Genomic DNA, 27,123 nt, shown 5'->3' on the forward strand with positions numbered 1-27,123 from the left:
ATAAACATTGACACTGTATATGATTTGGAAATGTGAAGTGCATATTTGGACCGTATGGGTGTTTGGCTTGCTTGTATGACATCAAAGTGGAATTTATTATAATCCTCAACGTCTCATCTTTCAAAAATACATAGAGTCATCTTAATTTACAGCTTTTCCCTCAGACAACAAAATATTTGCAAAAGTTGCCCAATTACCAGAACGGCAATCAGTCAAAACCCATACAGCGCCGTGAAGTGCAGAGCCAGGGCTCTGACGTCATGTATATAATGTTACCGTACAGTCATTACGTTTCAATTTAGGCGCTTATTAGTGCCCAAAACTGCAATTTTCAACAAGTATAGAGGCATGAGTGTAAAAGGCTACCCAAATATAATAAATAAACCCCTTTAGCATTACTACTCTGGCTAAGAGGATTGAGTGGCAAAAGTGCAGCTAATGTACTACCTGCACCCAGTGGAATTAATTAGGGAGAGACCAGGAGAGAAAGAGGAAGCAAGAGAGACAGAGAGGAGACAGAGAGGAGAGAGAGACAGAAGGAGATATACAGAGAAAAATACAGAGTGATAGACAGCTAGTGGTCAGACTGTTTGGTCAGTAAGATAATACTAGATTTGGGGGATGGTGGTCAGGTCAGGGGGACACAGAGGCTGGTCTATGCTATGGTCCTCCTCTGTCTCCTACATATTTTCATTAATGACTAGAGTTCCCCTGACTCAGTCTGACACAGGTTAGACCCACAGAGAGACAGAAACAATTACTGCCAGGCATGTACCATTCACTGGTTACGCCATTCAACCAATTCAGAAAAGGGACATGGAGGGAGAGGAAGAGAAATAGGAGGAAAGGGAAGACAGAAGAGYAGGAGGATGAAGAAGAAAATGGTGATGATAATGATGAAGAGTTGAACAAGTAGTGGAGGAGGAAGAGGAGGAGGACAGAGTGTACTGTAAAACACTCCGATAGGTCGGCTCTTCTCGGGTAGCTGAAGCAGTAGTCCTGACTGTATTGTTTTCCCTTGGGAGGTAATGTAGTTACAGTATGTGTGTAAAATCACCCTGGTTGTTTCCTGCTGGGATATCCGTCCCTGTGAGAGAGAGTCTATGTGTTTTCACCGTGAAGAACTCCCTCCCTAACCGCCTCTGTGCCACCAGACCTGCTTCTTATGTAACTGACAGACAGGGTGGCTAATACTGTCGGTCTGGCTGTCTGGGTAGCAGGGGAAGACTAAAGGACATCCATGCATGAAATACCCACATACTCAGGGCTGCAGACTTTAGTGTCAAGAATCCCATTGATCTCTGACCACAGAAACCCAATCAAATCAAATAAGCCATTTAATGACCAGTCATTTCCTGACAAATATCCTTCAGCACTTTAAACACAGCTGCTGGGAGCAGGATCCGTATTCATTAAGCCTCCCAGTGTGCAGGAGTGCTGAACTAGGATCCATGTCTCCTTTTAGATTATAATTGCTGGACAGGGTGGACCTGATGCTAGATCAGTATAAGAATAGGCGCCCAGAAGAAGAGGGAGAAGGGAGACTTCCGGCGCCGACAGAGATGGCCGCCTCGCTTCGCGTTCCTAGGAAACTATGCAGTATTTTGTTTTTTTACGTGTTATTAATTACATTGGTACCCCAGGTAATCTTAGGTTTTATTACATATAGTCGGGAGGAACTACTGGATATAAGAGCAACCTCAACTCACCATCATTACGACCAGGAATACGACTTTCCCGAAGCGGATCCTCTGTTTTGCCCACCACCCAGGACAATGGATCGGATCCCAGCCGGCGACCCTAAACAACGACGCCGTAAAAGGGGCAGACGAAGCGGTCTTCTGGTCAGGCTCCGGAGACGGGCACATCGCACACCGCTCCCGAGCATACTACTCGCCAATGTCCAGTCTCTTGACAACAAGGTTGATGAAATCCYAGCAAGGGTAGCATTCCAGAGAGACATAAGAGACTGTGAKGCTCTTTGCTTCACGGAAACATGGCTCACTCGAGACACGCTATCGGAGTCGGTACAGCCAGCTGGTTTCTTCACGCATCGCGCCGACAGAAACAATCACCTTTCTGGTAAGAAGAGGGGCGGGGGGGTATGCCTTATGATTAATGAGACGTGGTGTGATCATAACAACATACAGGAACTCAAGTCCTTCTGTTCACCTGACTTAGAATTCCTCACAATCAAATGTCGACCGCATTATCTACCAAGAGAATTCTCTTCGATTATAATCACAGCCGCATATATTCCCCCCCAAGCAGACACATCGACGGCCCTGAACAAACTTTATTTGACTCTATGTAAACTGGYAACCACATATCCTGAGGCTGCATTCATTGTAGCTGGGGATTTTAACAAGGCTAATCTGAAAACAAGACTCCATAAATTCTATCAGCATATCGATTGTGCTACCAGGGCTAGTAAAAACTAACTTCCGCGACGCATATAAGGCCCTCCCCCGCCCTCCTTTTGGAAAAGCTGACCACGACTCCATTTTTTTGCTCCCAGCCTATAGACAAGAGACTAAAACAGGAAGCTCCCGCTCTCAGGTCTGTTCAACACTGGTCCGACCAATCTGATTCCACGCTTCAAGATTGCTTCGATCACGTGGATTGGGATATGTTCCGCACTGCGTCAAACAACAACATTGACGAATACGCTGATTCGGTGAGCGAGTTTATTAGCAAGTGCATCGGCGATGTCGTACCCACAACAACTATTAAAACATTCCCAAACTAGAAACCGTGGATTGATGGCAGCATTCAATACTGTACTCTATACCATCTACTGCATCTTGCCTATGCCGTTCTGTACCATCACGCATTCATATATTTTTATGTACATATTCTTCATCCCTTTACACTTGTGTGTATAAGGTAGTTGTTGGGAAATTGTTAGGTTAGATTACTCATTGGTTATTACTGCATTGTCGGAACTAGAAGCACAAGCATTTCGCTACACTCGCATTAACATCTGCTAACCATGTGTATGTGACAAATATTGGATTTCATTTGATTTGAAAAGGAGGGGCAGCCATATTTCAGTCTTCTAAAGCTCCATTTCTCCTGTGATATGTTGATTTACTGGATTACAGGAGTCTTTCCATCCTGGTCGCAGTCTAGCCYCAATCACATTAATAATGTGTTGTTGTCTTAATCTACTTAAAGGATTGTTTTTCTTCATTAGTCCACGGTTCCCAAGATGTTTTCAATGTCAGCAGTCAAATTTTCAAGATTGAGGATTTTCAAGAAGTATTCGTTTTGCATCATGTGATGCATTATGCATCATCATTATGATGTGGCAAGTGACACTTTGCTTCTTGAAAATCCAATATCTTGAAAACTTGATTGCTGACATGGACTAATGAAAAAAATACCATAATATAGTTTTTGAGTGTATTTTTCCTTTAATAATGGGATAATCTCATAACTTTATTCAGCCCATTATTCAGTTTGGACATTGTTGGAGATTTACTGTGACGCTAGCTAGTGTTGTGATTGTGTGTAATGTCGCAAGAGAAATAGACGAGTGAGGTTTTTAACGAGGAGACGTGGTAAAACTAAATAAGAAAGGGGTCACTAGATTATAAACTTTATTCTGATTCAGAGAGCAGGTCAGACTGTCAGCCACAGACATTTAACGATGCTGAGAGAATGGCTCTCTTAAAGTTTGCTTACACAATGTAATAATCCCCTGACTCTTACTGTGACCTACTGTAGAGCACGAACAGGGCAAGAGTTTGTTTATGGACAGATTATAGGGCCCCATTCTGTGTGTGTGTGTGTGAGAGACAGGATATGATGCCTACCTGTCGCCCAGTCTTCCCTGGAAATCCTGGTAACCCAACTAGTCCTGGAGGACCGTCAGGCCCAGCGTATCCCTCCATGCCTCTGGGTCCAAGTAAACCAGCTTCGCCCTGGGAAATACAAAACAACAATATCAAACTCAATCTGTTGTGTCTCCATGACAATACTTGTAAAGGCATTAGTTATGGGCACTAACGTGAATATTCAGGTCTTAGCCAGTTGAGGTCACTTCTAACTGTAATGCATTTTATCCAACCACCTACACTACGATACACTACCGCTCTAATCTCCCAACCTTTCCCAGTCCCCCACGGCCTTCTCCCCCCTTAGTTGGCTGTATATAAATCTACCTTCAGAGACATCTGGAATAAAGAGATACATTCCCGACTGGCAGTGATGGCTTGGGATCTATAACTGTTTTATGGAAAATAAAGGGAAGTGCATTTTGACCTCAACATATTGTCATATGCTCTAATATTCTACAGACTGACTATATACAGCACTGAACATTTTGTCCTGCTACTTTAACGAAACAAACCCAATGAAATGTCATGTCATGGAGAGTACATGTACGGGACATTGTTATGGACTTCTCTGTAAATATCAAATCAAATTGTATTTGTCACATGCGCTGAATACTGACAAGCCCTTAACCAACAATGCAGTAAAAAAAAAAAAATAGTTAAGAAAATAATTACTAAATAAACTAATGTAAAAAAAGTAAGCTACAATAATAACAATAATGAAACTTATATACAGGGGGTACCGGTACTTAGTCATGTGCAGGGTTACTGGTTAGCTGAGGTAATTGATGTAATATTGTACATGTACTGTAGGTAGGGGTAAAGTGTATGCTAGATTATAAACTAGTGGAGTAAGCAGCAGTGTAAAAAAAAGGGGGGGGGGGGGTCAATGCAAATAGTCCGGGTGGCCATTTGATTAGCTGTTCAGCATTCTTACAGCTTGGGAGTAGAAGCTGTTAAGGAGCGCTTTTGGACCTAGACTTGGTGCTCCGGTACCGCTTGCCTGTGCGGTAGCAGAGAGAGCAGTCTATGATTGGGTGGCTGGAGACTTTGACAATTTTTGGGCCTTCCTCTGACCCGCCTAGTAGAGAGGTCCTGAATGGCAGGAGCTTGGCCGCAGTGATATACTGGGTCGTAGCACTACCCTCTGCGCGCCTTACGGTCGGATGCCGAAACTTTTCCATACTAGGCGGTGATGCAACGTCGGTCAGGATGCTCTCGATGGTGCCAGCTGTAGAACCTTTTGATACCATTACTCAGCATGTTCTCGGCAATAACTATTTAAATTTGTTTCCATCACTCCACGGCCTCTCTCTCTCTCCATGCATCCTCCTTCCCTGCTTTCTATCTCTTCACACAGCTTCTCTCTCGCTCTCTCTCTCCCTCTCTCTCTTTTTGTCCGTCCTCTATCTCCAGCTTTCCCCCATTTCCTCCCCAACAAAGTAGTCCATATCGTAAATGTTAATCTCCACGTAACACAATGCATTAGTCTTGTTTGTTGTAGTACAGAATGTAATGCAGTATATCTCTTTCCTCCCTCTGTTTACTCTCTACATCTCTCCCATCACTCTCTCCCTCTGTACTCTCTCACTCTCTCCCATCACCCTCTCCCTCTTGGTACCTCTCTACATCTCTCCCATCACCCTCTTCTCTGTCGTCTTTCTTTCTTCATGTCTTCTCTACATTGTGGTGATGTGATACTTACTTCAACACCAGCGGTCCCAGTCAGGCCCCTCGCTCCTTTCTTCCCGTTCGAAGCCCTGTACAAACACACACACACACACCACCACACACACACACACACACACACACACACACACACACACCCACACCCACACACACCACACACACACACAACACACACACACACATTCACACATGGTTCCAACACACATCGTACAATGCTACACACACAGACACACACACTACCACATCCAATTGATTTTGTTACCATAAGAAACAAATCCATTATTTTATCTCATGTGTCTGCTTATTCCCTGACATGTGTGTGGTTACGTTACAGTTTTTTACAATCACTTTGGCACTAATTTCAGAACCTTGATGTCATTTTCGAAACTCTAGACACAAAACTCACAACCGATGATCAAAAAGCACATTTTCAAAACTAACACTTTTTCCAATTGCTTGGATACAATACACATAAAGCTAAGATCATTTGTTCATTGAACTAAAATCACCTGTTCAAAATGACACAACTTAACATCAAAGTATTACCATTTCAAAATGCAATTCACACATTACATCTGAGATGACTGTCTATTAATTTCATTACAATGATCTAACTATCAATTGATACACCTGCTGAAAATGATAAGTAACTGTTGCATTACTCTTAATGCATAMTTTTATGGAAACTGACAAACAATATTCCATGTTTAGATCATGAAAGCTTCAGGATAATGAGATCCAATGACACCAATTACCGTGGAACATGAACCAATTGGACTACATTATCTATGGATGTAATATTTCCTCATCATTCTTTATCAGACACTGTTTCTATGGTCCCATGTACCACTTTTTCAGACCATGTTTTCAGATTTGACATTACTGTACACTCACCGGCCACTTTATTAGGTACACCTATCTAGCACTGGGTAGGACCCCCTTTTGCAGCATGCGCACCATTGTTTTAAACGGCTGTTATTTGAGCATTTGTGGCCTTTCTGTTAGCTTGAATGAGTCTGGACATTCTCCTCTGACCTCTCTCATTAACAAGGTGTTTTTGCCCACAGAACTGCCGCTCACTGAATGTGTTTTGTTTATCGCACCATTCTCTGTAAACTCTAGACTGTAGTGCGCAAAAATCCCAGGAGGGTAGCTGTTTCTGAGATGCTGGAATCACCATGTGTGGCATCAACAATCATACCACGGTCAAAGTTGCTTAGATTACGCATCTTGCCCGTTCTAATGTTTGGTCGAACAACAACTAAAGCTCTCTACTCTATATATTCTATATATTGAGTTGCAGGCAGCCACATGATTCGCTATTCAAAGGAGCAGGCTATTTGCGTTAACACGCAGGTGTACCTAATAAAGTGGCCGGTGAGTGTATGTATGCAGGCCCTTGTAATTGCTTTTCCAAAACTGCCAACTCGAGTATATAGTGTAATGAGTGGTATCCACCTGCAACAACATAGCGATAACATGGAGTCAGCAGGTGATCCAGGTCACAATAGAGGTCAAGCAGTGGGAGGAGGAAGACGAGGAAAACGTGGTGGTGAAAGYAATGTCAGGAGACAAGCACCCCTTCTGAGAGGTGGTTGTGGGCCTCGTTTGAGAGGTGTGAGGGAACGTGTTAGAGGTCAAGGCCACGGACCAAGACAGTGGCAGCAACAGCAAAGAGTGTCCAATGGAATCCGAGCAATAGTTGTAGGCCATGTTGTAAATCATGGCATAACAATGACTGAGGCAGCTACAATGATTCATCCAAACCTCAGAAGATCAACTGTGGCCTCAATCATCAGAACTTTCCGCAATGAGAACCGGTAAGTCTTCAGCATGCACTAAACATTAGGCTACTCTCAATTGTCAAATGACTGTATACTGCATGCCAATGTGTACCACAGAGTAGGTGATGTGACTAAATGTGTTCTTACTGTAATTTTCCCTGCAGAATTGAGACTAGGCCAAATAGGGGAGGCAGAGGCAAAATTCTGACTGACCAACAAGAGCTGGCTGTGGTCAATTTGGTTCGGGTCAAAAATGATATTCACCTTACAGAAATTTGGCAGCACATCTTGGACAATGACGACATGTTCAACAATGTGGAAGCCATAGGTTTGCCGACTATTGCACGCATGCTGAAAAGGCACCAGGTGTCTCTAAAACAGCTATACCAATGTGCCTTCTGAAAGAAATGCAGACAGAGTGAAGCAACTGAGGACTGAGTATGTTCAGGTATGTTCAGTTTTCAAGATGCCTATTTTGAAAAATTCCCCCAAAATTCTACATCATTGTAATCAGTAATTCTCTTTCCAAAATGTATTTTTAGAGGGTGATGGAGCTGGATGCTGACGAAAACCATCACAAATTCCTATTTTTGGATGAGGCAGNAATCAGTAATTCTCTTTCCAAAATGTATTTTTAGAGGGTGATGGAGCTGGATGCTGACGAAAACCATCACAAATTCCTATTTTTGGATGAGGCAGGGTTCAACCTGGCCAAAACAAGGAGGAGAGGTTGGAATTTCAATGGCCAGCGGGCAACCATCCAAGTACCTGCACAACATGGGGCCAACATCACCAGGTGTGCGGCTATATCGGAAGAGGGTGTGGTGGGACGCAGACCTTGTATTGAATCATATAATGCAGCTCTCCTTGTAACCTTCCTCGATGAGCTAAATCAGGTCTGTAGAGCTGATGGCGTGACCTACGTCATTGTGTGGGATAATGTCAGGTTCCACCATGCTCAAATGGTGCAAGCATGGTTTCAGGCCCATCCACAATTTACCACCTTGTACTTACCCCCATACTCTCCTTTCCTTAACCCGACTGAGGAATTTTTCTCCACATTGAGGTGGAAGGTATATGATAGGTGACCTCACGAACAAACCACCCTTCTCCAGGCCATGGATGAAGCATGCAATGGCATCACGGCAGACCAGTGTCAGGCCTGGATTCGCCATGCCCGAAGATTCTTCCCAAGATGTTTGGCTAATGAAAACATCCATTGTGATGTGGATGAGAACCTGTGGCCAAATCCACAAGACAGGGTTGATGGAAATGTAGAAGTACAGTAATCAATCCTTTGTTTTGCTTTTTACAGTAAGCCAGGTGAGGAACACTGCAATTGACGTTTTACTGTAGTTTTTTTCTTTTTTGTAGCTAATTATTTTTGCTTTGATTCAAAGAAACCTATGTTGTGATTTTATTGTATGTCATCAATACATTTCAGATTTTGTTCAATGATTCCACTGTGTCTGTAGTATTCTCTCTACTAGTCCTTTTACAGTGATGTATTTACATGTAGTACCATAATGAAACATGTATCACATATTTTGTACTACAATATTTAATGATTGTATGAACAACTACACAGTGAAACTATCAGTATCTTGTGTGTGGGTGATCTAAATGAATGTTCCTATGGTATTTCATGATAAATTAGTTATTTGAACCAATGATTCTGTAAGTGCAAGGTTTCTTTAAAGACATGAATGCACAATGCAATGTTTTGAACATTGGACAGCCTGTGTTACAAGTGATGACTGTTTTGAGTTTGTGTCTAGAGTTTTGAAAAATGACCACAAGGTTCTGAAATTAGTGCCAAAGTGATTGTAAAAAACGGTAAGATTAAGTCTTAGGCTTACTGCACACTAAACGGATGTTTACATATACAGTTCTGCYTAGTGTATACTTCACTCATAGACCTCTAGTCTTGTGTTACTCCAGTTCAGATTTTTCTAAGAAGGCCGAACTTGCACTCAATATGTGACGCAACAATATTGACTCAATCTGATAAAATAGGCAAATAGGCCAAGTCGCATGTCTTAACATGTCAAAGGTATTTAGAACTATATATGTAAGATACAGTACCTCAGCTTGTTTTTAGGAAATATGTGACCATATGCAGATCCTATTTCTGTACATAAAGAGCTATATTCCATAAAGAGCAACATTATGTCACAAATGAATGATATTCACAAACTCTGAAAATGTATACATTATSAAGCTGCAGTTAAAATATTCATACTTGAAGTGAAGTAATTTAGACTTGAAGTYCATAATAAATAGCTCCTTTTTCCAAAATTCTTACTGATGCCAGCTTTCTGCATTCCAGTGTCTATTCTCAAGCCTTGTGGAATTCAGACGGAACACTTTGAAGCACGAAGCGCACAGTGGGTGGCCAAACAAACATAATTCTCTGCTTCCTTCTTTCCCCCTCTTTCTCTCCTTCCCTCATCCGTCTTCTCTGGTATCAAAGGCACAGATGCTCAAGCCTGTCTGCATTGTTTTGGCCCAGTCTGATTTCATGGGAATAAAAGTGTTTTTTTCTCCCTCTCTTCACATGACAATGCTTATGCTCTGGCACGTCGGCTTGTTGATCGAGAGCAATAGAGTCCTAGGTTAAAAACGGTTGTCTCCACGGCTTGTCTAGCATGTTAGGAACTGCAGTTTGGAAGTGAGTGTCTCCTCTTCTCCCATAGCGTTGACAGGTGATTGCTCAACCCGACCCTCATGGTGTTCAGAGCCAAGGAAGCCTGTAGGAAGCTCTGCAGTAGGCTGGTGTAACACTTTGATTATCTAGTTATACAATAACATCGGATCTAGAGCMCCAGGGAGACATGATTTAACAAATACTGTGGTCTCCTTTCCCCAAGCCAGGAGCGGAATGCGTCCGATGCACTGATTTACAAAGAATAGCATGATCACACTCACACTCACCTGAGTTCCCATTTCTCCTTTCAGGCCAGGTTCTCCGGGTTCCCCTGGTGTTCCCTAATCAACAAAATCACACACACACAGGATTTATTCTTATTTCAATGTGCAAAACAAAATGTGACCTAYAAATACAGTTGAAGTCAGAAGTTTACATACACCTTAGCCAAATACATTTAAACTCAGTTTTTACAACTCCTGACATTTAATCATAGTAAAAATTCCCTGTCTTAGGTCAGTTAGTATCACCACTTTATTTTAAGAATGTGAAATTATTTATTTCAGCTTTTATTTCTTTCATCACATTCCCAGTGGGTCAGAAGTTTACATACACTGTCACGGCCGTCGTAGGGAGGAGACCAAGGCGCAGCGTGATAAGCATACATTCTTCTTTATTTAAAGAACGAACACTGAACAAAACAAACAAAATAACAAAACGAACCGTGAAGCTAATATGGCTAGTGCAGACAGGCAACTAAACATAGAATAAGAACCCACAAAACCAAAAGGGAAAATGGCAACCTAAATATGATCCCCAATCAGAGACAATGATAAACAGCTGCCTCTGATTGGGAACCAATTCAGGCCACCATAGACATACATATGCCTAGACTTACAAACACCCCTAGACATACAAAAACCCTAGACAATACAAAACAAGCATACCCACCCTCGTCACACCCTGATAACCAAAATAATAGAAAACTAGATAACTAAGGTCAGGGCGTGACATACACTCAATTAGTATTTGGTAGCATTACTTTCAATTGTTTAACTTGGGTCAAACGTTTCGGGTAGGCTTCCACAAGCTTTCCAATTAGTTGGGTGAATTTTGTCCCATTCTCCTGACAGAGCTGGTGTAACTGAGTCAGATTTGTAGGCCTCCTTTGCTCACACACACTTTTTCAGTTCTGCCCACACATTTTCTATGGGATTGAGGTCAGGGTTTTGTGATGGCACTCCAATGCCTTGACTTTGTTGTCGTCAAGCCATTTTGCCACAACTTTGGAAGTATGCTTGGGATCATTGTCATTTGGAAGCCCATTTGCGATGAGCTTTAACTTTCTGACTGATGTCTTGAGATGTTTTCAATATATCCAAATCATTTCCATCTCATGATGCCATCTATTTTGTGAAGTGGACCATTCCTCCTGCAGCAAAGCACCCACAACATGATGCTGCACACGCGTGCTTCACGGTTGGGATGGTGTTCTTCGGCTTGCAAGCCTCCCCCTTTTTTCTCCAAACATAACAATGGTCATTATGGCCAACAGTTCTATTTTTGCTTCATCAGACCAGAGGACATTTCTCCAAAAAGTAGATCTTTGTCCCCATGTGCAGTTGCAAACCGTAGTCTGGCTTTCTTATGGCGGTTTTAAAACAGTGGCTTCTTCCTTGCTGAGCGGCCTTTCAGGTTATGTCGTATAGGACTCGTTTTACTGTGATATAGATACTTTGTACTGTTTCTCCAGCATCTTCACAAGGTCCTTTGCTGTTGTTCTGGGATTGATTTGCACTTTTCGCACCAAGTACGTTTCATCTCTAGGAGACAGAACGCATCTCCTTTGTGAGCGGTATGACGGCTGCGTGGTCCCTAGTGTTATACTTGCATAATATTGTTTGTACAGATGAACGTGGTACTTCAGGCATTTGGAAATTGCTCAGGATGAACCAGACTTGTGGAGGTCAAAATCTTTTTTTCTGAGATCTTGGCTGATTTCTTTTGATTTTCCCATGATGTCAAGCAAGAGGCACTGAGTTTGAAGGTAGGCCTTGAAATACATTGTCACGCCCTGGCCTTAGTTATCTTTGTTTTCTTTATTATTTTTGTTAGGTCAGGGTGTGACATGGGGGATGTTTGTGTGTTTTTGTCTCGTCTAGGGTGTTTGTATTGTCTAGTTTTTTTTGTAGAGTTCATGGGGTTGTGTTCATTGTAGGTGTTTATGTAAGTCTATGGTTGCCTAGATTGGTTCTCAATTAGAGGCAGGTGTTCAACGTTGTCTCTGATTGGGAACCATATTTAGGCAGCCATGTTCTTTGGGTATTTTGTGGGTGATTGTTTCCTGTGTCAGTGTTTGTGCAACACGGATGCTTACGGTTTGTTACGTTTATTGTTTTTGTATTGTGTTCATTGTTCAGTTTTTTCTATATTAAAACATGGACACCTACCACGCTGCGTATGGTCCGATTTGTTACACCTCTTCAGAGGAAGAAGAGGAAGACAGCCGTGACAGAATCACCCACACACTCGGAACAAGCAGCGTGGTAAGCGGCAGCAGCAGCAGGAGGCAGGTCGCAGGACTTATGGTTTGGAGGAAATTCTGGACAGCGGAGACTGGAGCAACCGGGAGAATATCGCCGCCTCGTGAAGAGCTGGAGGCAGCTAAAGCCGAGAGGCGGTGGTATGAGGAGGCAGCATGGAAGCGAGGCTGGAAGCCTGAGAGTCAGCGCAAAAATTTATTGGGGGGGGGGGGGGGGGGCTAAAGGGAGTGGGCGAAGTCAGGTAGAGACTGCGCCAACTCCCGTGCTTACCGTGGAGCGAGAGTAGGGCAGACACCGTGTTATGCGGAGAGCGCACGGTGTCTCCTGTACGTGTGATTAGCGCGGTGCGGTACATTCCAGCTCCACGTATCGGCCGGGCTAGAGTGGGATGGAGCCAGGTGCCATGAAGCCGGCTCAACGTATCTGGCCTCGAGTACGTCTCCTCGGGCCGGTGTACATGGCACGACCTTAGCATGGTGTTCCCGGTTCGCCAGCACAGCCCAGTGCGGGCTATTCCACTCGCCGCATTGGCCTGGCTACGGGGAACATTAAACCAGGTAAGGTTGGGCAGGCTCGGTGCTTAAGAGCTCCTGTGGCCTTCACGGTCCGGTATATGGCCACCTCCTCGCCCAGCCAGTACCACCAGTGACTACACGCACCAGGCTTCCAGTGCGTCTAAAGCCCTGTTCCTCCTCCACGCACTCGCCGTGGTGCGTGTCTCCAGCCCGGTACCACAGTTCGGCACACGCACCAAACCTCCTGTGCGTCTCCAGGCCCTGTGCGCCCTGTTGCTGCTCCCCGCACTAGCTCTTGAGGTGCGTGTCTTAGCCCGGTACCACCAGTTCCGGCACCACGCACCAGGCCTACTGTGCGCCTCAGCCGCGCAAAGTCTGCCGTCTGCCCAGCGCCGTCTGCGCTGTCCGTCTGCCCAGGCGCGTTTGAGCTGCCTGCCTGCCCAGCGTCATCTGAGCTGCCTGCCTGCCAGCGTACATCTGAGCTGCCTGCCTGCCCAGCGCTCTGAGCTGCCTGCTGCCAGCGTATCTGAGCTGCTGCCTGCCAGCGCCATCTGAGCTGCTGCTGCAGGCCATGCTGCCCGTGCCCAGCGCCGTCAGAGCCGCTCTGTCCCGAGCCGTCCGAGCCGTCCGTCTGTCCGAGCCGTCAGAGCCGCCGTCTGTCCCGAGCCGTCAGAGCCGCCCGTCTGTCCCGAGCCGTCAGAGCCGCCCGTCTGTCCCGAGCCGTCAGAGCCGCGCTGTCTGTCCCGAGCCGTCAGAGCCGCCCGTCTGTCCGAGACGTCAGAGCGCCGTTGTCGGAGCCTAGAGCCGTCCGTCTGTCAAGAGCCGCCAGAGCCGCCGCAGTCAGGAGCTCCAGAGCCGCCGCAGTCAGGGCCGCAGGCCGCCCGCCAGTCAGGAGCCGCCGAGGCCGCCAGTCAGGAGCCGCCAGAGCCGCCCGCCAGTCAGGAGCTGCCAGAGCCGCCGAAGTCAGTGAGCGCGCGCCAGTCATGAGCGCCATCATGAGCCGTGCTCCAGTCATGAGCTGCTCTCAGTCATGAGCTTCCCTCCAGTGACATGAGCCTCCTCAGTGAGCTGCCTTAGTCCGGAGCTGCCCCTCAGTCCGAAGCTGCCCCTCAGTCCGGAGCCCGCCAGTCATGAGCTGCCTCAGTCATGAGCTGCCCTCCAGTCATGAGCTGCCCTCAGTCAGTGAGCTGCCCTCCAGTCATGAGCTGCCTCTCAGTCCGGAGCTGCCCCTCAGTCCGGAGCTGCCTCAGTCCGGAGTGCCCCTCAGTCCAGTGGCGCCCTCTCCGATGGTCTTCAGTCTGGGACTCGCTGCAAGGGTCCTCGTTCCTGGGAGGCCACCTAAGCGGGTATTGACTATGGTGGTGGGGTCCACGTCCCGCACCAGCCGCGCCGTAGGAAGGCCCACCCGGACCTCCCCTTCTGTGTCAGGTTTTGCGGCGGAGTCCGCACTTTGGGGGGGGGGGGTACTGTCACGCCTGGCCTTAGTTATCTTTGTTTTTTTATTATTTTTGTTAGGTCAGGGTGTGACATGGGGGATGTTTGTGTGTTTTTGTCTCGTCTAGGGTGTTTGTATTGTCTAGTTTTTTTTTGTAGAGTTATGGGTGGTTGTGTTCATTGTAGGTGTTTATGTAAGTCTATGGTTGCCTAGATTGGTTCTCCAATTAGAGGCAGGTGTTCAACGTTGTCTCTGATTGGGAACCATATTTAGGCAGCCATGTTCTTTGGGTATTTTGTGGGTGATTGTTTCCTGTGTCAGTGTTTGTGCAACACGGGACTGTTACGGTTTGTTACGTTTATTGTTTTTGTATTGGTGTTCATGTTCAGTTTTTTCTATATTAAAACATGAACCTACCACGCTGCGTATTGGTCCGATCCTTGTTATCTTCAGACGAAGAAGAGGAAGACAGCCATGACATACATCCAGGTAGTGGTTGAAAACGAGTTTAATGACTCCAACCTAAGTGTATATAAACTTCCGACTTCAACTGTAGATGCTGATAAGGCTACACATAGTATTTATTGGACTTACAGGAAGGCCTGGTGCTCCAACAGCCGCGCAGTCCAGTGATGCCAGTGTGGCCTGAAAATAACAAAGAGACAAAGACATTATACAGGTGAAACTAGAGCTGGGACGATAAACATCAATGATCGACACAGACCATACAGTCAATTATCGAAAAGTTTGAAATGAAATAAGTCTGCTAATATGGGTGATTGTTAATGGGACAATTGATGGCTACAACCATAACAACTAGTAGTAACGTTAGTAGTTATTAAAATAAACTGTGGTGAACATTGTTATAACTTTATCATTAGCACGTCTAATGAGGAATTTATCACAATATGGATTTTTGTCCATATCGCTCAGCTCTAGGTGAAACGCTACAGCTTCACAGTCACCTGAATTGGTGATATTGGAGGTTGAGTCAGGTCATTTAGTGAGACCCAGGTGTCAGGGTTCGAGCTAGCTGTCTTGGTTCACTACAGCTACACAAGGTTAGCTGTAATAAGCTGATCTTAGGGCGAAATGTTGCACAATAAAACTGTGGGCGCATCAACTGTGTTCGCATATCTATCTTCTTTCAACAGCACGATATAGTCCCTAAGCTTCATACCATACGAATAGCAGAACCACAGGTACTGTAGTTCACAGGCCAAGCTTTCTAGGTATGTATTTTATTACATTGGGCTGCAGGTGGCTCAGACAAAATTTGCTCTATAAATTACCATCAGAGGGGGGGAAGCACTAGGTCAACTAGTTAACACACAACACACCACACCACAACAACACACACACACACACACAACACACACAACAAACACACACACACACCACACAACACACACACACACCACACAACACACCAACACCCAACACACAACACAACACACACACCACACACACACACAACCACACACAGCACAACACTTTTATCTAATGGGATCCTGGAAGTCTCTCAAGCCTCTCAACAACTGCCAAATCAAGATTAGCAACCGTGACTTTGAACTGATATCCAGTTCAGGAAGAATGCTTATAAATGCTTAAACATTGTACTCTCTCTCTCTGAGGAGGGCGGCATTGGGCAAGTGTTTATAGGAGGGGAGAGCTCTAGTACCCTGCCGCAGGGGATTCTGGGATTTCGCTCTGCACAACTTTCATCTTGTACTGTTAACTTCACACCTGACTGAACCTGTGTGTGTGTGTTTCGCCTGTGTGTGTGTTAGTTTTCAGTGTCTATGCCAATAACACCAGATTTCCTCCTGACTAATACACTAGGAATTCAGTAATCCGGGATGCTCATGTTTCAGATGTGTGGTCTCAGACCTGCTTTAACCTCTTGAGAATACAGGGGGTGCTATTTTCGCATTAGCATAATTTGCTCTACAGATTAAACTGCCTCTTATTCAATTTTGTTCTTACTATATGCATATGATACTACCATTGGAAAGAAACAATCCCTAGTTTCTAAATCCGTTTCAATTTTGTCTCTGAGTGATACAGAAGCATTCAACAGCATTTCCATGACCAAGAACATAAAATCAAGATGTTTATGCTGGTTTCAAAGCTCTGCCTATATATGGTCGTGCCTCCTATGACCCGAAACACAACTCACTGGCCTTCCTGGGTGTCTAGAGGACGTCAGAGGAATTTCTTGTCTATTTGGGACTGACGTGAAATGAGAGCAAAATCTTTGGCATGACCGACAACTTCCGGTTCTTTGTTGCATGGAATTTGGAGCTAGTTTGTCTTCTGTTGTGCGGCCATTATTATCTCCGTGTCGAAGTTTGTTTGATACATGTGAGACCAGTATCGAGTAATGTATGTTTTTTCAATATAGTTTAATCAGATTATTTGATTTTTTTAGGGAGTTTTGCGGTTGTCAGTTGTTAGATTTTAGTATCGTTTGAGAAATACGTGCCACTCGACCGGTACTGTGCTAAATGGAGTGAGAAAGGAACGACTCTGAACTGAACCAACAACTCATCTTGACAAAGGACACTTTGATCAACATTCTGATGAAAGATCAGCCATAGTAAGACCCATTTACGAGTTATATCATATCTGTTGTGGCATGTGATCTTGCCGTGGGCGCCAGCCGAATCTGCTGGTATAGCTATGCTAATTTAGCGCTACATTTGTTTTCGTTATAAAACATTTTATAAATCTGAAATATTGTTTGGATTCACCAGATGTTGGGCTTTCAATGTCTGTACGCTGTGTATTTTTCTGAAATGTTTTAAAATGAGTATTTAGTTATATGACGTTGGTCTCTGTAATTATTCTGGCTGGGTCGGCACTTTTCAGAATGCAGCTGCAATGTAGAACTGTGATTTATACCTGAAAATGCACATTTTCAAAAAAAACTATGCAATACCATAAATATGTTATCAGACTATCCTCTTATGAATTGTTTCTTGGTTAGTGGCTATATATATTTTTATGTAGTCGAAATAGTGATAGCTACTGACGCAGGGAAAAACTGTTGGGAGTGAAAAAATCTCTCTTTTGCTAACGTGGTTAGCTAATAGATTTACATATTGTGTCTTCCCTGTAAAACATTTTAAAAATCTGAAATGGTGGCTTTATTCACAGACCGTATCTTTCATCTGGTGTCTTGGACTTGTGATTTAATGATATTTAGATGCTACAAGTTACTTGTGACGCTATGCTAACTATGCTATTCAGTGGGGGGTGGTGCGGGGTGCTCCGGAACAGGGTTGGTGACTCGTGAGAAGTTTTAATACAAGCACCAAAGAAAATAATGGAAACGGAACAGAAAAAACGCCAGAAAAGTGATTTTGGGATACATTTGATGTTGTGGTTTTTATGGTGGTTTTACCTGATATCCCTCATCTCCAGGCTCTCCGCGGTCTCCTCGCTCACCCGGGAGACCCTGCCCAAACACACACATACATTAGGGCTCTGAATCTTTTAGGAAAGGCTGTATTTCACCTTAAACTCTCTGAGCCAATAACACAATACCTTCCTTCTTATAGGTTACACTGCTTACAATCTATGCTGAGAGCCATCTACTGTAGCGCTTTGGCACAGGTGGTTGGTGGCACCTTATTTGGGGAGAACGGGCTTGAGGTAAAAAATATATTTTTTTAACCTTCATTTAACTAGGCAAACCAGTTAAGAACAAATTCTTATTTACAATGACAGCCTACACCGGCCAAACCCTGTGCCAATTGTGAGCCACCATATGGGACTCCCAATCACTGCCAGTTGTAAAACAGCCTGGATTTGAAGCAGGGTGTCTGTTGTGATGTTTCTAGTACTGAGATGCAGTGCCTTAGACCACAGCGTCACTCAGGAGCCCAACACACACTCCAGTAATGACTGGAGAGGAATCGGTGGAATGGTATTAAACACTTCAAATGCACTGGTTTCCAGGTGTTTGATGCTGTTCCATTCGCTCCGTTCCGGACAATATTTTGAGCCATTCTCCCCTCAGCAGCCTCCACAAAGCGGCTTTGGACATCCATTCTCTTGGATCTCTGTCAAGCATGGTTGGACAACTATGCCTCAAGCAACACCACTATTAGAAAACGGTTAATATAATGCTTTCATAGGGTGCCATTTTGGACATCACCTCTGACTCAGCCCTAAGCCACACACACATAGGAAGAGGACAGGTAAGTTGAAGGAAGGCGAGACCTACTGGTTCACCTAGTGGCCCGGCAGGTCCTGGGGTCTTACTGTCTTCTCCAGGGTAACCCTAGAACACCATACCAAAATACACTCAGTACACTCTGACACAACAGTAAAATGAGACAGCATGCCAAAATGCGCCCATCCAACTCTGGCACAACAAACTTTATTTAATTTTTTATTTCACCTTTATTTAACCAGGTAGGCCAGTTGAGAACAAGTTCTCATTTACAACTGTGACATGGCCAAGATAAAGCCAAGCAGTGCGACAAAAACAACACAGAGTTACACATGGGATAAACAAATGTACAGTCAATAACACAATAGAAAAATCTATATACAGTGTGTGCAAATGTAGTAAGATTAGGGAGGTAAGGCAATAAATAGGCCATAGTGGCGAAATAATTACAATTTAGCATTAACACTGGAGTGATAGATGTGCAGATGATGATGTGCAAGTAGAGATACTGGGGTGCAAAAGAGCAAAAATAAATAACAATATGGGGATGAGGTAGTTGGGTGGGCTGTGTACAGGTGCAGTGATTGGTAAGCTGCTCTGACAGCTGATGCTTAAAGCTAGTGAGGGAGATATGAGTCTCCAGCTTTTGTAATTTTTGCAATTCGTTTCAGTCATTGGCAGCAGAGAACTGGAAGGAAAGGCGGCCAAATGAGGAGTTGGCTTTGGGGACGACCAGTGAAATATACCTGCTGGAGCGCGTGCTACGGGTGGGTGTTGCTATGGTGACCAGTGAGCTGAGATAAGGCGGGGCTTTACCGAGCAAAGACTTATAGATGGCCTGGAGCCAGTGGGTTTGGCGACGAATATGAAGCGACGGCCAGCCAACGAGAGCGTACAGGTCGCAGTGGTGAGTAGTATATGGGGCTTTGGTGACAAAACGGATGGCACTGTGATAGACTACATCCAATTTGCTGAGTAGAGTGTTGGAGGCTATTTTGTAAATGACATCGCCGAAGTCAAGGATCGGTAGGATAGTCAGTTTTATGTGGATATGTTTAGCAGCATGAGTGAAGGAGGCTTTGATGTGAAATAGGAAGCCAATTCTAGATTTAATTTTGGATTGGAGATACTTAATGTGAGTCTGGAAGGAGAGTTTACAGACTAACCAGACACCTAGGTATTTGTAGTTGTCCACATATTCTAAGTCAGAAGCGTCCAGAGTAGTGATTCTGGATGGGCATCTGGAGGTTTGCGGGCAGCGATCGGTTGAAGAGCATGCATTTAGTTTTACTTGCATTTAAGAACAGTTGGAGGCCACGGAAGGAGAGTTGTATGGCATTGAAGCTTATCTGGAGGTTTGTTAACACAGTGTCCAAAGAAGGGCCAGAAGTATACAGAATGGTGTCGTCTGTGTAGAGGTGGATCAGAGAATCACCAGCAGCAAGAGCGACATCATTGATATATACAGAGAAAATAGTCGGCCCGAGAATTGAGCCCTGTGGCACCCCCATAGAGACTGCCAGAGTCGAAAGCCTTGGCCAGGTCAATGAAGATGGCTGCACAGTACTGTCTTTTATCGATAGCGGTTATGATATCGTTTAGGACCTTGAGCGTGGCTGAGGTGCACCCATGACCAGCTCTGAAACCAGATTGCATAGCGGAGAAGGTACGGTGGGATTCGAAATGGTCGGTGATCTGTTTGTTAACTTGGCTTTCGAATACTTTAGAAAGGCAGGGCAGGATAGATATAGGTCTGTAACAGTTTGGGTCTAGAGTGTCTCCCTCTTTGAAGAGGGGGTGGCCGCGGCAGCTTTCCAATCTTTAGGGATCTCAGACGATACGAAAGAGAGGTTGAACAGGCTAGTAATAGAAGGTTACAGTACATGGCATTTCTCTTCAAAAGGCTGAAAACATAACACTGTGTGTAGGAGGAGGACAAAAAACATGCAAATGCATAGGGTACCTTTTCACCTTTGGGTCCAGGTGGTCCTATGGGTCCCGGTTTGCCGGCGTGGCCCTAAGAATAACCAAACCCATGATTACTCACCTATATCTACATCATATGCTGCATAATATTCAAAGAACCCATAACTCACGGTCGACAGACAGTACAATAACACATAACTTGACACGGCGTGGGTTGTCAACATTGTGTTAAACACGATGTTTTGTTATAAACACACTCAGGACAGCAAGGGAGAGAAATATATCTGTCACACCCTGGCCTTAGTATTCTTTGTTTTCTTTATTATTTTAGTTAGGTCAGGGTGTGACATGGGGAATGTTTGGGTTTTATCGGTTTTGGGTGGTTATATGGTAAAGGGGGTGTTGGGTGTAGTGTATGGGTTTGTGTTTAGTGTATGTGTCTCCTGTGTCTGTGTCGATGTTACACCATACGGGAATGTTTCGGTTTGTTCGTGCGTTTATGTAGTCTATTCCTGTGTCAGCGTGCTTCGTGTATTTGTAAGTTCGTTTGTTCAGGTCTGTCTACATCGTTTTGTTATTTTGTTAGTTATATCAAGTATAGTTCGTTTTCGTCTTTGTCTGTTTTTGTTTATTTAATAAATCAATATGTCATCACAACCCGCTGCATTTTGGTTCAATCCCTGCTCCTCCTCTTCGGATGAAGAGGAGGAGGAAAACCGTTACAATATCCCTGGTATAATGACTTATTTGTCAGGACCACAGAAATCACTCAACAATTTGGGTGGGTGTGTGATTGAGCTAAGAGTGAGTGTAAATTTTTAATTTTATTTTATTTATTGGTGCGTGACTGTTATTGAAAGTTGTATTGTCAATCTTGTTTTGTATTTAACGCCACTTTAAATGTGTACATGACACTGCAACAAAATTTCCCCATGGGGACAATAAAGTAAGTAAGTAAGTAAGTAAGTACAGTACAAACAGACTAAAAAGGAACCAGGTGAACTTGTAGTGCCCCTGCATCGTTACGAAACTAAAAGCCAGAATGAGATTGGCGATGACCTGGCGTCCTCTGGAGTTGCCAGAGGTTTTGGTTATAAGGGTTTGAGGTTGACCATATCCAATTTCCTCTTTCTTCTTGTTTGGCTAGGTGTGTGTTTTCTGTGGTATTGAGGTGAATCTCTCTGTCTAGTTGTGTTTGACTGAAAACCAGAATGAAGACTGGCTGTGGAGGTACCAAAACAAATGTGGTTTTAAGGGTTTGGGGTTTGGCTTTCTTCTCTGTTCTGGCAGTCGGTTTGCTGTGGTATTGATTCGACACCAGGTGTTATGTTGTCTAGTTGTATTTGGCTGCAGAGAACTGTTAGTATATGTGTGTGTGTGTGTTAACATGTTATTGATTCACTGGGGTGAATCTTCCTGAGGTGAAGAGACTGGGGTGAATCTCTCTGAGGTGAAGAGACTGGGGTGAATCTCTCTGAGGTGAAGAGACTGGGGTGAATCTATTTTAGGGGAAGAGAGCTGATCTGATAAGGAAGTCAGGAGTCATGACTTGGTGTGAGTGACATGAGTGACATGATGTCACCATAACAGAACAGGGCTTAGAATACTTTTGTTGCATACCTATGTTGTTATTAGTGATTGAAGAGACACACATACCCTTAAGAAACACTTTAAAGTTATTGTTGAACGTGTCTGTGTGTGTGTGTGTGTGTATGAGTGTGTACAAGTGAGGGAGTCAGTGAGTGAGATTTGAGATTGCGATCGAAGGAGACAGAGAGAGATATAAAGAGAAGTGTGTTGTAGCACAGACAGGAATAACTCACTGTGTATCCTGCAATTCCAGGCATCCCCTCAGGCCCCATGACTCCTGGACGACCCTGGAAATCATGCAGAAAACAGACACATTCATTTTTACAACCATTTGTTTTGCTATTCTATCTGCACTATGTGGTTATGCTAAATATAACCTTGGAGTTAAACGTTAAGCACCTATGCAGGCTGCATCCCTGGACCTGAGGTGTTGTATGACACTAAGCCGTACATCTTTCCTTTCCCAGCTATCACAACAGAGGTTTCATGGCATAGCACTCCTGGGAAAGGAGTTTTCCTTCCTCTATGTCTTCCTGTGTGATCCCGTGCTCCAGGGGGAAAACGGTTATTTAAAGCCTTTGCTCTGCTTTTGACATCTGTTTTTTACAACTCATAACAGAAAATCTGATAGGCCTATTGCTTGTCTTCAAACACTACCGGATTAGCAACCTGCTAATTGCTATACAAAACAGAGGGAGATTAGCTTTAGAGATTAGGAAAGATGTCAGATCACTTCTGCTTAGTCTGAGCTACTGATCTGACAGAGGCTTTGCCAGGTTTGAATAATGTAATATGAGGTCATTCATTCAGGGTTGCTTCTCCAGAGAGAGAGGGAAACTTAGGAAGTTCATCAACATTATTTATATAAAATATTACAGGCCTGCCAATGACTTGGGAATTATGCAATTTGTCAATTGTGAGAGTATGTGTATGTATATCGACAAGTATTTCTACTGGGTGGTAGGATGCTGAGTGTGTTACCTCATCTCAACCAACACAAGGACACAAGGAAACAGCTCCATTAATTTCAAGTGTTTCTTGTTGAGACCGAATGGAGGCTGCTGTCCTCTTGGCCACTCCAGTGACCTGAACAACACAATAACCTGATAGACTCCCTTCAGTACTAATGAGGGACACTTTCCTACACATATTGCCCACATAGGAAGTTAGGAGGGGTGAGAACTCGGAGAATACATAACTGGGCACTGACCACAGGGCCTCTGGTTCCTCTGGCTCCTTTCAGTCCCATCCCTCCTTCCTGGCCGATGTCCCCAATGTCCCCTGTCTCACCGATAGGACCTGGTTTGCCAGCCTCACCCTGAAGACAGAACAACAGTAAAGCTGTGAGAGCACGGACACCCATGAGGAATCGGTGATGTCATTTATCAACACATGCTAATAGTAAAACAGGTGTGTACCTTCTTGCCATGCCGTCCTCGGTTGCCGGGGGGACCCTGTTTCCCCTCTGGACCCTGGAAGAGAGGCAAACTCATTAGACACTGGGAGACAAAATGGCTGCTGACAAAATCATCTTCTTTGTTACAATTCCATTGTGACAGCGACCTCACTGAACGCCAAGTGCCCCAGAATACTGACCCCTACTGGGACACATTGGCATCATTACCTACTGTACGGCTTAATTGTTGTATCATTATTATTTTTTGTCATAAGTTTAGCTAATAAACGGACACACTTACAGAGAAACCACGTTTTCCAGCCACTCCGGTGGTTCCAGGAGGCCCAGGGTCTCCCTCTATCCCCCTGTCCCCTGCCTCGCCCATGGGCCCACAGTCACCTGGCTCTCCCTGAGAGAGAGCGAGAGAGAGAGAGCGGGAGAAGAGAAAGATCAAGATGACAAGAAAGAAAGAGTAGGAGAGTAAAGAGACATAGGTTCTAGGAGGCTTCTGAAGTAGGAGCAATAACAGCAAAGGACTTCTCATTTAGCTTATTGTCCAGTGTGTTTACCTTTGGTCCATCTTTTCCCTGGGGCCCGTCCTCGCCAGCAGGACCTGGAAGACCCTACAAACACAGCATCACATTTATTTCAGCCAACCATGGTCACTGCTGTTACAATTAATACCATGCTAATATGTTCCTATGGAATGTTTAGGCTTTACTGTCCAGTATGTATAGTTGACTCGTATGATTGTAGGTTTACACAAACCCACAGGGCATGAAACATGTTGTACATTGGAAAGAGCCTGACTGTGACGATTATATTTTCCTTCCGTTATATGTAAGCCATTGTGATTACAGTTTTTGCCGATTGCTTATTCACTGAAAGTGAATTCTTAGACAAAAGCATCAAAACCTTAACTTTTGTAACCATGCCCTAAACAAAAGCACCAAAAGTACAAACACATTTTCTGCTTTGCACTTTGTTTGCAATTCTGCAACACACTTGCAAAACACTACACACTGTTTCTTACATTAGACATTTCGTTCAAGAATGAAATCTCTTGCAATCATTGGGAAAACACTTCTATTCAAAATGCAAAACATTCCTGAAATTGGCAACACCCACACACACACACACACACACACACACACACACACACACACACACACACACATGAAAACATTTATACAGTAATTGAACACCAATTAGTCTGAGCCTTAGCACTACAAATAGACCTCAGGTAAGCTCACCTCTTTTGTGAGAACTTTGCAAACATGGAGGCAGTGAGAGCGAGAGGAAGAGAGGAGTAGGAGGAGGACAAGAAGGGGACCAGGCAATAGACGGAGACATATTTCCGATGACATTAGGGCCACTTTGGTGGACCATGTCATAAATCATGGATTGACGATGAGGGAGGCTGGGCAGAGCGTCCAGCACAACCTCAGTCGCCACACAGTAGCATCCATAATACGGACATTTAGACTGGAGAACAGGTGTGTCTTCAACTTTCTACACTAGACTGTAACTATGTAATTGTTGCACATCCTTCTGCATCACAGTACAATACAATGTAGTTCTACAACAGGATCTCTGAGAGTAAGCTTTGACACAAAGGACCCTCTCTCTCTCTATAGTGCTTTCCCCTGGCCCAAGAAGAGGGGGAGAGAGAGGGAGGGGAGAGAGAGGCTCCTCCGACATCCCTGAAGGTTATTGATACAGTCCAACAGACAAAAACAAATCATTCTCAACACTGCCCTGGCCTTCGCCGGCCCAGGGATTACACATCTCCATCAACGAGGGCACAGTAAATATACGGGCATATCGGATTCTCCCAAACACAAGCAGAGCAGGATTAGGAGCATAGACTGTGTTCAGAAGGTCTTGTGAAGGACTCAGTCAGGACTCACTCTCATTCCCTGCTGTCCTTGTTCCCCCTCTCCTCCAACCGGCCCCCCGTGGCCCTGCATGGACACAACAATAGAGGTGCTCAGGAGTTTATACAAAATAAGATGATAAGACAAGCTCAACTCTAAGTTCTGTAAATGAGTCTTGAGGTACTGTAGCCCAGGAGTATTCCAACTTCCAAATAAAATATMACTTCGATGTAAGTACTTTATTTGCGAGTGTTGACTGTTTTCATAGTGCTCAGGAGGTCACGTCCCCTCAGGGGGACATAACCCAACACAGGGATGAACAGATGCCATGGCCCTCCAAGAGGCTTCTGGGTACTAATAGGACCTGGTACCGCTCTCAGATTAACAATGCCATCTTTTAATATTTTTCATACCTAGGGTATGTTGAGGTACATCTTCTGTACAAGTTCAATGGGTGAGTAGGCTAAGCGGTAAACTTTACTAGCATGTTGTCTGATTTGTCATTTTGTTTTGGGGGTTTTAAAACCAAATCAGTAATTCTCTAGGACACTAACCTTTATCCCAGGTTCTCCAACTGGACCTGGCTCCCCCTCTCCGCCAGGAGCTCCCTGTGGAAAGAGAGAGAAGTAAAACAAAGTGTGTGTGTGTGTGTGTGTGTGTGTGTGTGTGTGTGTGTGTGTGTGTGTGTGTGTGTGTGTGTGTGTGTGTGTGTGTGTGTGTGTGTGTGTGTGTGTGTCTGTGTGTGTGTGTGTGTGTGTGTGTGTGTGTGTGTGTGTGTGTGTGTGTGTGTGTGTGTGTGTGTGTGTGTGTGTGTGTGTGTGTGTGTGTGCAAAAGCATGAGGGAGTGTGTGTCCAGAAGTATAGTGAAAATCACAGTGAAACGACAACAAAATAATGAGATCCAATCTTGATATTAAACAACAGTTATGTACCTCATGTCCTTGCTCTCCGTCAGGTCCTGCGTCCCCCGCGGGTCCTTTGGGCCCCTAGAGGAGAAAAACAGCCAATCAGAGGCCACAATGGTTACTGTGATATCATGTGATGTGGCGCATCATGGTTTGATTGTGTTCAAAGTAACAACTGATCCATAACACATACCTACCCTAACCAGAAACCGTGGACGGATGGCGGCATCCGCGAAAAACTGAAAGCGCGATCCACCGCATTTAACKYTGGAAAGAGGTCTGGGAGTATGTCTGAATATAAGCAGCGTAGCTATTCCCTCCGCAAGGCAATCAAACATGCGAAACACCAGTACAGCGACAAGGTGAACAGCGACAAATTCAATGGCTCAGACACGAGACGTATGTGGCAGGGTCTACAGGAAATCACGGACTACAAAAAGAAATCCAGCCACGTCACGGAAACCGATGTCACACTTCCAGACAAACTAAACACCTTCTTTGCCCGCTTTGAGAATAATTCAGTGCTACTGTCACGGCCCGCTAATAAGGACTGTGTCCACCCATCTCCTTCTCCGTGGCTGACGTGAGTAAAACATTTAAACCTATTAACCCTCGCAAGGCTGCTGGCCCAGATGGCATCCCTAGCCGCGTCCTCAAAGCATGTGCAGACCAGCTGGCTGGTGTGTTTACAGACATATGCAAATGCTCCCTATCCCAGTCTGTTGTCCCCACATGCTTCAAGATGGCATCCATTGTTCCTGTACCCAAGAAGGCAAAGATAACTGAACTAAATGACT

General features: G+C 44.6%; 2 protein-coding genes across 2 annotated transcripts in view; both read right to left on the bottom strand.

The window, feature by feature from the left end:
- Positions 1–5,596, bottom strand: part of LOC111975825 (collagen alpha-1(XXIV) chain) — a 30,378-nt gene extending 24,782 nt beyond the window's left edge. Inside the window, exons 1-2 of the mRNA XM_024004434.2 lie at positions 5,545–5,596; positions 3,819–3,926 (exon numbers count right to left, since the gene is read on the bottom strand). Of these exons, the coding sequence (XP_023860202.1) occupies positions 3,819–3,896 (78 nt within the window). The 5' untranslated portion in view covers positions 3,897–3,926; positions 5,545–5,596. The remainder of the gene's footprint in view (positions 1–3,818; positions 3,927–5,544) is intronic.
- LOC111975477 (collagen alpha-1(XXIV) chain-like) overlaps positions 4,796–27,123 on the bottom strand; it is a 69,872-nt gene continuing 47,544 nt past the window's right edge. The window contains exons 9-22 of the mRNA XM_070447430.1: positions 26,354–26,407; positions 25,976–26,029; positions 25,455–25,508; positions 24,114–24,167; positions 23,846–23,953; positions 23,567–23,620; positions 23,359–23,466; positions 22,382–22,435; positions 20,596–20,649; positions 18,684–18,740; positions 17,858–17,912; positions 15,047–15,097; positions 10,247–10,300; positions 4,796–5,070 (exon numbers count right to left, since the gene is read on the bottom strand). Coding sequence (XP_070303531.1) covers positions 4,796–5,070; positions 10,247–10,300; positions 15,047–15,097; positions 17,858–17,912; positions 18,684–18,740; positions 20,596–20,649; positions 22,382–22,435; positions 23,359–23,466; positions 23,567–23,620; positions 23,846–23,953; positions 24,114–24,167; positions 25,455–25,508; positions 25,976–26,029; positions 26,354–26,407 — 1,086 coding nt within the window. The remainder of the gene's footprint in view (positions 5,071–10,246; positions 10,301–15,046; positions 15,098–17,857; positions 17,913–18,683; positions 18,741–20,595; positions 20,650–22,381; positions 22,436–23,358; positions 23,467–23,566; positions 23,621–23,845; positions 23,954–24,113; positions 24,168–25,454; positions 25,509–25,975; positions 26,030–26,353; positions 26,408–27,123) is intronic.

Source organism: Salvelinus sp. IW2-2015, linkage group LG16, assembly GCF_002910315.2.
Source record: "Salvelinus sp. IW2-2015 linkage group LG16, ASM291031v2, whole genome shotgun sequence".
In the NCBI taxonomy this organism is placed as follows: domain Eukaryota; kingdom Metazoa; phylum Chordata; class Actinopteri; order Salmoniformes; family Salmonidae; genus Salvelinus; species Salvelinus sp. IW2-2015.